The 10,461-nt window shown below is 50.3% G+C and overlaps 1 protein-coding gene across 1 annotated transcript; it reads right to left on the reverse strand.

Annotated features, from left to right (window-relative positions):
* Positions 1-2,147: 2,147 nt before the first annotated feature.
* Positions 2,148-8,094, reverse strand: Cpa1 (carboxypeptidase A1). The gene is made up of 10 exons (XM_050141594.1): positions 7,961-8,094; positions 7,474-7,555; positions 6,823-7,056; positions 6,493-6,594; positions 5,860-5,961; positions 5,588-5,698; positions 5,076-5,166; positions 4,401-4,600; positions 3,867-3,951; positions 2,148-2,412 (listed from the first exon to the last, which is right to left on the reverse strand). The coding sequence occupies exons 1-10, from the start codon at positions 8,023-8,025 to the stop codon at positions 2,225-2,227; spliced, it is 1,260 nt and encodes a 419-aa protein (XP_049997551.1). The 5' UTR covers positions 8,026-8,094; the 3' UTR covers positions 2,148-2,224.
* Positions 8,095-10,461: the final 2,367 nt, after the last annotated feature.

Raw genomic sequence — 10,461 nt, forward strand, 5'->3', positions numbered from 1 at the left:
TAAAAGTCAAATTGCCAAATGCACAGACAGTTCTCTTCCCCTCAGCAGCACGGGCTTTGTTTATTTCCTCATGCCCTTGATAGCACTGCCTGGCCAGTCTTTTGTTGTCCAGCTATCTGATGAAAGAAATATGTTTTCCTTTAATATACAAGAATTCACTGAGGATCAGTATCTTTCATGTTTTATTGGCTTTTTTTTTTTAATCTCTTCTTTGAGGAGATGGCTGCTTGTCTTTTGAAATGTTAGTTCTTTTCTTTCAGTCTTTTTTGTTTACTTTTATGCTCTCGAGGTTATTAACACTTATCTTCATTTAAGCAGTACTAGTTTCTAAATTTGTTATAGTTTTATAAGGTTATATAATTTGTACCTATGGATTTGTAACTCAGTGAATAGCATAAAGTTCTTCTCACATCTGAATATCTTTAAGTGTTAATAAGTGCCATAGCTTGCTGGGAGATGGTGGTGCACGCCTTTAGTCCAAGCACTCAGGAAGCAGAGACAGGCGCATCTCTGTGAGTTCGAGGCCACCCTGGTATGCAAAGCAAGTTCTAGGACAGCCAGGGCTACACAGAGAGTCAGTATTTGTCTGTCTGTCCCTTCTCCTCCTCTTCTTCTCTCTCTCCTTTGTTCTCTCTCTCTCTCTCTTTTTCTCTCCCTCCCTCCCTCAATAAAAGTAAGAGCTCTCTGAACAATTACTAGGAACCTGTATTCTAAACTCTGTGATGTTGGAGATGGAAAGCCCCTTACTAGCAGGGAGGGCACGGTTTATTTTAAATTAAGGAGTTATTTGTAAGATAAGTCATCATCCTAACCTAATATTATTTTTAACTAGTCTTTATTAAGCTGGTGACCAAACTCTCCATTACAGTACAGCCTTGGCTCTTCTACAGTCTTGTCACATGGCTGAAAGCGAAATACTTTTCAAAAGATAAAGGAGTCTTACCAAATCTTCAGTCTAAAATACCTTTTTGTTGTTGTTTGAGACAGGGTCTTTCTAAGTAGCCTGAGGCTGGGTCCAAACTCAAATCCCTCTGCCTCTGCCTCCCTTGTGCTGGAACTGCAGGACTGTGCCACTGTGCCTGGCTGGGATGACCTTGTCACCTTGTCTCCCAGTCTCTTAGTACACAGACATTTATGTGTAATCAGCTTTGTTCTAATTTTTAGAATATTTGGTAGGAAAAAAAAAACAGTATTGAAATAGAACTCTTAAGATAAAAGGCTTTTTGACCTTCAAGCCATTTTCTGTGGAAAAGGCAAGACTTGACTCGGGTGCTAGAAGCATCTTGGAATCTAAGTGACAGGAAGAGGGACAAGACCCCAATCTCGCCCCAGCCTGTCTACCTGCATCCTTTGGTATCAGTGTCCCCAGCCCACATTCACACTCAGGTACACAGAGGAAACCAAGGTCAAGTCTTGCTTTACAGAAGGTGGGTAAGTCCCTGTATTGTGACGCCAGCCAGTAAATGTGCCACCGCAGGCCTGAGGGTCTCCATGCCGAGGGAGGTCAGCTTTTTGGAGAGGGGTAGGACAGGAAAATGGGCAGGTGGGGGACAGAAACAAGAGGCAGCAGAGGTGGCACACTGGGGACCTCATGGAGGATTTGGCAAACAAAATATCAGCTGCCTTCTATCCTTCCAGGCAGTGTCCCCGATACACGGCAGCTGATAAGTGTCCTTGGCTGGGCATTCAATCTTTATCGTCAGTAAATTATTTCCTTTCTCCTCAATGTTTTCTTCCAATGTAATTCCGTAGTGGGAGGTCTACACTTTGCTTCTAGTAATCTCTTTGACTAACCTGCAACATCACCTTTGGACAGCTGTGGCCACCAGGACTATTCTAGTCCATACTCTGGGCTACTGCTTTTGAAGATGAATGGCTACCACCAGCTAGACTGTTGCACATGCTAAATTCCTCTTCACCATGGGGTGCTAGGCATTCGGTTAGCAAGCTGGGGTCGTTGCCTGTACTATGCTAGGAACAGACCACCCCACTGCTCTTGAATGCAACTTCATGAGACCCTGGAATGCAAGGGAATTTAGGGGTCATCCACCCACAACATTTCCCTCGAGACTGGCAGGAACTAAATCACTTTTGTCTCAGCTAAAAAAGGCGAGCCCTCCATGTGCATCCACACTACAAGGTTCTTTTTCTTGTACAATCCAACTTTATTGGGTTGCCCGGGTGGGGCTAAGGAGAGAGGAGAGGCTGGGGGTAAAGGGTTGCTTTAATTGAGGTTTTTTGAGGCGTGGTCTATGATGGTCAGAAGGGCCAGCCATGTCTCCTCAGCTGTGGGGATGATCTGGGAGGCAGGCAGCAAGAAGCCTCTGAGCCCAGTGTCCCGCAGCTCAAAGGTGAAAGAATACTTGATGCCCTGGCTGTAGGTCCAGTCGATAGTGTTGCCACTGGCTTGATCTGGGGCAGGAACAAAGACAAGAGGCGAGTGTAAGGGCTGATCAGCCTTACAGGTATCTACGTGGACTGGGTTAGCACCCAAAGTCCAGGCCTTCTGTGATGCCAAATAGCGTCTGTGTCTTCTGGGGGCTGTAACTGACACACAGTGAGGCTTCCAGGAAACCCTTGCTGGGTCTAAACCCAAGAGACCGACATCCGGCAGTAATTGTCCTGTTCACTGAGGGGGCTGCCAAAAGTCTGTAATTGCAAAAACCTATCTGAAAACTGTCTTCACCCAACAGTCACCTCAGTGACACCTCTAAATATGCCAGAGCCCCATGCGTGGGGTAACCAGGAATTGATCTCCAGGGACTCTGGCCTGCAGAGGAAAGTGCAAAGAGTCTTCGGCAAGGCAAAGCCTCCTGTCTGTCTGTCTTCTGCAAGCGCAATCTCCCAGGTTTCCAGTACACACTGGCTGACAAAACTGCTTTTGTTGAACTGGGCTGTGGGAAAGGGAGGCGGGCTGCAAATCAGAATTTCACCGCAGAACACTAAATGCAGCAAAATCGTTGGATGCAGACTAGAAACCATCTCCAAAGAAAGCCTGAGATCCCAAACAAGTTCTGCTTTGGGTAAGATTGCAGCCCACTCCCCACCTAAGACCTGCGCCCCCTGGCAAGAGCGCATGCTCAGCGGGTGGAGCCGGTGCGCAGCTCTCTCACCTTGGCACCTGGGTCCCGCTTTGCTTGCCAGGCAAAAATTTTGATGCACAAAATTCCCCAAACACCCCACACCACATCACACAGCACAGCCTTTACTCTAGAAAGTTCTTCTGCCTGAAGGCCTATTACCTAGACAGATGGCCTGTCCTGGCTCCTCTTCGTTTCCTTCACCACCAGCCCAAATTCCTCTCTGTCTACAAGTCTGCCTCCTACCCTGGTATTCGGCCTCCACCCTAGTACCCCTGATGCCTCAGGGCTGCTCGCACCGTCTTCCTGCTTCTCTCACCAAATCCACTGTGGCTTCTAAGCACAGGGCCAGTCTCCCTGCCTAGAACGTGTTTGCTCCTCTTATTCGAAGCCATACTCCAAGCACGCAGACAAGGCCTGGGGCAGAGCAGGTGCCGAGTAAACACACTAACTGTATTCCCAGTGCGTGTAGCAAAAACCCTCCCAGGGGCATCTCATGTATCATGGAAGGAAGGGGTGGAAAGGCGTTTCTTAAACAGACTTTTATGGTGGCCTATAAAGCCCATCAGAGTTCCACCTCATCCGTGCAGGGATCCAGATGTAGCCTCGAGATAAGAGGACAATGTGCTCAGAGGAGCCTCCTAAACAGTGTCAGGAAAGACGGGGTTCATAGCAAGAGACAGCACTGCCCACCCTCCGGAAGGGTTCAGCCAGCAACTCCGAGATCTGAGCACCCTAGGCAAGAGGAGCCAGCTCCTGTTGGTTCCTGGGCCACCAGTGACTTACAGATTGTATCAATGATGCTGCCGTACTTGTACTTGGTCCCATACAGAGATGTCAAGGCCGTCACAGCAGACTTAGCTAGCTCATCCTGGAAAACAGATCCAGCAGTGCCAGTCAGGGCCGGGCTAGCCCAAGTACTGTCAGGGTGACCCAGGGCACCAGCATAATCGGGCCCCTGACGGAGGACATGGAGCCTGCCCTTCAGGTCAGCCCTAGACTATGACAGCCGCGTGTTCCCTCTGTCTCCACTCCAGTGGAGTCCACAGATTCAGGGCCTAGCTTTGCCTCTTGCTCTGTCATGTGACAGAAGTGACAACCACACCGTGCTTCTGTTTCCCAGCAAATAGAGCAGATCTACCTTGCCCGTCAACACAAATCATCCAGACGTCCCAAATCATCAGGAGACTGGGGAAAGGGGAGCACCGGGTACCTTGGTAGGCCCTTATCCCTTCATCACTCTGAGGGGTGAAACCCAGGTTCCTAAAAGTGGGGGCACAGAAGGAGCCCGGACAAAAGGCAATCGGGGTTATCACCCACCAGCTCGTCCTTGTTAGGTACTGCTTCCGATTTGTAGCCATAAGGATAGAGAAGGAGCTGGGAGTAGCTGTGGATGGAGATGAAGGCCTTGATTTTTCCATGGCTTTTCACAAAGTCCACGATGGACTTGACCTCTACTTCAGAGTTGGCGGACTTGCCGTGGTAAGTGTCTGAGCAGGGGTTGCTACTAGCTCCGGACACTGTGGGAAGGCAGAGGACACAGCTTCAGAACCAAGTGGCGAGGCTTCTGCTACATCCATGGCTTCCGGTACATTTCATGGAGTTATGTTCAAGTGGGGTGCAGGGAGGCCCCCCTGGCTTGAGGAACGACCAGCCTTCCTTCATGTCATCTGGGGCCCCACCTCCTTTACTACCCAGGTTTGGGTAAAGCAGAAACCAGTTTATACAGGGGCATGGCCAAGGAGAGCAAGAGTTGATACTAAGTTCTTTTCTCCAAGAGAAGCTCTCAGACCCAAATTCCATCTAGAAGGAACTTTCTTCCTACAAACAAGGGCCCAAGTCCCTGAGTGCCACCTCCAACCCGGAGAACCCTCAGCAGAGCTAAGAACCCACACGCTTCTTCACTGCTGGGTCAAGGAAGAGGTAGGGAACCAACCAGAAAAAGAAGAGCAAGAAGGCATGTCCGTCCCATCCCCTGCCCCACAGAAATCTTACACCCAAAGCCAGCATCCCAGTTCCTGTTGGGGTCCGCCCCAACGCAGAGGGAGCCCTGTGTGCGTGATCGAGTCTTGCGCCACATGCGGTTCTGAGGAAGGAAAGAGGATGAGCCGGGGTCAGCACTGTTTCGACGCTAGCTGTGACATCTGCCACAGAATAAAAGCTGCTGTGGAAATCGGGATCAGGGCTGGGGCAAGGGTCTCAACCGAGGACAGCATTGGCTTCCACATACATTCTACAGTGTCGAGAGGTGTACTGTGTTGTTACGAATGAAGGAGAGTTGTAGTGAAATCTATTGGGTAAGTGAAGAGGCTATTCAATACCTGCCACACACATAGTCCCAACAACAAAGAATCTTCAATCTAAGATGACAATCGTGCCCTAGACTGACAGTTCCAGTTCCATGAGGGCAAGCCTGATTGCCCTTCCTCCACTGGGGGTGGGGGGTGTCTACTCATGGGGTTCAAAGGTACATCCTACTGTCCTAGGGAACAAGCGGTAGTCTGTACCGTTTTGTGGGTATATACAAAACCATCAGGGTTGGTGACAATCTCCAGGAAGATGTCCATTTTGTCAAGAATGGCCTTGAGGGTTGCGTCCTTTTCATAGTCTGTAGTGATCTGGTGGGAGGAGGAGAAGGTAGAGGTCGGCCATGTTGGTACAATGGACACATTCCCTGGCCTCCCTTTGTGGTCATTGCTTCTGAAGTGCAGTCTCCTATGGTCTGTGAACACCAGTTCCCCAGCAAGCAAGAGCCTCATCCCCCCCCCCCCAGACTTACCTTTTTGGCGAACCAGACCCCACTAGCCTGGGTGACCCATTCCCGGGAGTGGATGCCGGTGTCGATCCAGGCGGCTGGGCGACCGGTTCCTCCAGTGCTGAACTGGAGAGGAGGCAAGGAAATGGGCAAAGGGCAACTTTCCATCCAGGCCTCAGTTCATCCCCTGCAAAGGAACTCGCCTGGCCCCGAAGCCACCAGCTCTCTGTATACCTAACGTTGAGGGAGGCTGTCTTGGGGACCATCCGTTACGGATTTATGGGGTCAGGGGCCAGACAGCGACCCTACAGAGCTTGGGTTCCTGACTTCCAAGCCCTGACCCTATCCCGATGCTCCGACAGTCCACTGTGGAAGGTCACCAGGGAAACACTTTATCAGCCCAGATGCCACAATACTTCTCATATGGCAACACTTGATTGGTAACACTCGGGTGACCTCAAACTTTGTCTATGTGCATGACCACCTAGGCCGGCATGGACGCTCAGACCTTCCCAAGTGTCTGCACAGGGATCGTGTAGAGCAACATTCCATTACGCGTCTAGGAGACTTGATCTACACCCTTATATGGAGGTTCACGGGGTGGGGTGGGGGTCATTTTTACATGTGTGCCCTTGTCTACATGGGGGCTTCTCTTACCTTCAGGACATAAATGGGGCGGCCCTCATAAGTGTTGCCAATCTGGATCTTGCTTACAAGCTGTGGGTTCTCTGTCACCAGCTGGTCTATGAATTCATAGATCTGAGATGGGAAAGGAGAAAAGGAGAGACGGAGAGACTTAATGGCTTCTGGGAATCCAGACGCCTCCCTCCGCAGCCCCGTCACGCTGTGTCGTCACAACTGACCACAGTGGCCACACAGAAACACTAGGGGTTACCCACAGCAGATCAGCCTTGACCCTGGCCTGCGTTCTGCCAACCATGAAGAAAAGTGTGGAGCTATGGATAGAATCGTCCAGGCCCTCTTCACCTCATCCAGTGTGTGGTAGGTGGCGTAGTTGAAGGTATCGGTAGTCAGGGCCCTGGCCCGGAAGGCAGACATCTGCTCCTGTTCCTCATCCAGCAGTGACTGAACATCTTCAATCATGATTTCATAGCTAATATCATGAGACTCCAAGAAGACTTTGACAGACTGGACGCTGGGGAAGGGCACTCGGACATCGATGGGGAGTCCAGGCCGGACAGGGTCCCGCCAGAAGTCCAACTAGGAAGGACAGGAGCCAGCACTGTTAGAGTGGGCTAGAGGCACCAACCAGGGCCTTAGAGCGGGAGAGCTGGAGAAGGAACGTTGTCACTAGGAGCTCCACGTAGCTGGGGGTGACGCATGGGCATTGGGAGCAGAAAAAGAATGGGGAAGCTTGGGAAGTGGACAAGCTTGTGGTCAGGAAATGGTCAGAAGGGAGAGGCTCTGAGGGAACAAGGCAGACAGAGGAAGTGGGAAAGGGGTCTTGGAATGTCATCAGATTCTCAAGGGCACCAAGATCCGGATCTGGGCTCTGAAGTCATTTCTCAACAGACCTGTCTCATGGCTCTTTACTGGGAGGCTAGACGGACATGGGAAGCAGTGGGGACCCGAGGTGCTCCTGTAGGTCCCCAGGGAGCCCCGCACTGTATCTCTAACCTGCAAATGCTCCAAGCTCTCCAGCTCCTTCACTTTCTGCACCTGGGCTTCATCAGCAGCAGAGATCCGGAGAACCTGGTGCCTGGGTAGAGCAGAAGGGGCCCTGAAAACTGAAGGTACCCCAACACTTCCCAGGCTGCGCTCGTAGAGACAAAGGGGGGTCTGAGCAATGGGAGACCTGAACTTCTTCACGTCTTTTCTCCCTGTCTTTGAAAGCTGCTAGACGTCTGTGCTGGCCCCATCATGATTTAGACTGGCTTCCCAACCAGACCTCTTCCACCTAAAAATTCCTTCTCAGGGCTCAACTTCTTTCAGGACCCAGAAGAAGTTGGGCTCTTCCGAGCCCTGCCCTCCCCATCAGGTCTCAGACTCAGGGTGCTGTCAGACTGTCTTCTCTGGCTGTGTGTCTGTCTGCCCCTTCCAGACACCGACTTGGGGAGCCCTTTCATCACCCTCCAGGACACCGCCTTCCTCCCCACATCCCTACCCCACAAAGATCTCAGTGCCAAAAACTGCCTCCAGCAGCACACTCAAAATCAGTAGCCTCCGCATGTTGAGAAGGTCGGGCGGGCTGAGGCCCAGCCTGAGGTCAGAGGCCTTTTAAATGCTGACAGAGGTCCCTGCAGACTGTCCCTCACACCTGGACCCAGTCCCACGGGGAGGGAGAAGTGGGAGTTCCAAACCGTGCCGCCCACTCGCTCTTCCTGATAACGTGGCAGGGAACGAGGCAGGTGGAGTGATAAGCTCGCCTTTCACCCTTGACCGCGAGGGTCAGCTGGGCCTGAAGTCTCCCAGCTGGGACTACTCGTCGGGCTTCCCACAGCCCCAGGTACCTTATTGTTAGCACACTCCATCTAAACCAAGAACAGACATATTTGCATTTTTCCACAGGATTTATTGGATAGCAATAAATGCCCAGGTTGCATCATTGGCTTCAATTCACCAACTATGGATTTCACTTGATATTCATGGCCATTGGCAAACACAGAGTCTTCCTGGTTGCTGATATTAGCTCTGTGACCACACATTACATTTCACACGATACTAGGGAGATGCCCCCAAAGAGTTAAAGGGCTTCTGCGTCCAGAGGGGCCTTAGTAAAGGCAGGATCGGATGCAGGTGGTGAGATTAGATATTGATGTCGCTAACACTGTTACAGAGCTGTTCAGGCAAAGGGCTGCCAAGCGCTGAGCCGCATCAAGGTCCTGAGCTAGCTCTAAGCTTTCGGAGTCCAAATAATGAAAGGGAGGTTGGCCATGTCAAGCACGGAGATCATGTTGAACAGGAAGTCCAGAAAGAGACTCAATAGTTTGTTTCCTGCCCCTACCACAACGCATGTCCATGATGATCAGGTGATGGCCGTGAGTACCACCACACCCCACCCAGTATTTGGTGTCCGTCTTTATGTATGACCCAGGTGAAGGGGTTGTGTCGTTCATTGTTGTGTTTGATAAGTTAATAATCCCGTTTTTGTTGGTTTGTTTTTGGGTTGTTTTTTTTTTTCTGATAGCTTTGAAATACCCATGAGGCCAGCTGTTCCTGATTTAAGTTGGTAAAGTTTCTAGGTGGTAATATTTTGTGTAAATAAGTTATTTTTTCAGCCCGTGTCTTATGGCTTGTGACAGACAGGTGAATGTCACGTACAGACACGAACAAAATGCAAACGCATCCTGCCTCAACCCCCGCACTCATAATGGCACCTTGCTGGGTTTGTGTTGGTTGTATGTTTGTGCCTGCGGAGGCCCAAGTATCATCTCAGGTGCACACCTTTGCTCGTTATTTTTAATCTGTTTATATTCTTTTTCCTCCCTCAAAAGTTGCAGCTCAGCTGGGCCTAGTTCCAAGGAGGGCCAACTAATTCCATTTTTTCCCCCATTCGAGATTTAAGTTCCTTTTCTGCTACCTGTGACCAAAATAAAAGATACTTCAAAGAAGTTCTCTAACTTCAGAAGAGAAAAAAAATGACGTGGGAGGGTGTGCCCACTGAGTGGGTGACCATGATGACCTCTGTGGGCTCTCCAGATGGGACAGGTAAAAACAGGACTCTTGGATTTCCTTTTCACTTTAAAATCAAGCCATGGAAACATGCTTAGGAATGGTGAAGAGAACTCTATCAGGACCATGGGGCGGTCAGAAGTCACTAAGGGTGGCCAGGGCAGTGTAGGTTGGGGCCACACATTTTCCTAAGGCTTTGGTGTGGCTTGAGCTTGTGTGGGAGTTTGGGATAAGGTCCCATCCACACCCTGCTTCAGTTTTGCCTTAAACTGCTCTGTGAAGCCCACGTGTTACCAAGCTGTCCCTGTACAATGGCTAGTGGCATGTATTTCCATAAGTGAGGACAGACCTTACGTCTGGAGTAAGGGCCCTCTGAAGAGAGACATTCCAGTGTCTAGGGTCTTTAGGGAATGTCACATCAAAGCCCAAATTTTTGCTTGTGACAAAGAAATAGGTAGGGATGCACTCCCATGAAAAGTTGGGGCGACAGAGTGCGTCTACTGAGCCTAAAGGAGGGTCAGGGACTCTTGTCCCCAGCATCAAAAGCTCAGAGAGAGCAGATGTGATCTGTTTCCTCGTGAAGGACTCGAACGTCAACACCACATCCGGCTTTCCTGTTTTCTATAGTGTATTTCCCGTTTGCATCCCAAGTCCAGTTTTATGAACATTTCCCCTGTGGTCTTCCCTCTGCTTCAGGAAGTCGAGGGAGGTGGGCTAGGAGATGGGGAAAAGGATGAGAACCACAGAGCCTAGCTATGCTTGGTAAAACAGAAGGCCAATTGCAGACCAGGGCAAAAAGCTAGCAAGATGCTGGCCCAGCCCAAGGGTTTTGAGGCTATGCCATTATTTCTAAGGGCTGTGGCTAATACTCACTTTGGAAGGCTAAGTAGGTTTGCGTTGTTCACTATTAGCCTGTCTCTCGTGCTGAAGATGGGACAGGCCTGGCCCAATTCAGTCAGTTTATGGGTGTGGGAAGGCAAGGAAAAAAGAGGC

This window comes from Alexandromys fortis, unplaced genomic scaffold, assembly GCF_014885135.2.
Source record: "Alexandromys fortis isolate MF-2015 unplaced genomic scaffold, M_Fortis_MF-2015_v1.1 scaffold_44, whole genome shotgun sequence".
Classification (NCBI taxonomy): Eukaryota; Metazoa; Chordata; class Mammalia; order Rodentia; family Cricetidae; genus Alexandromys; species Alexandromys fortis.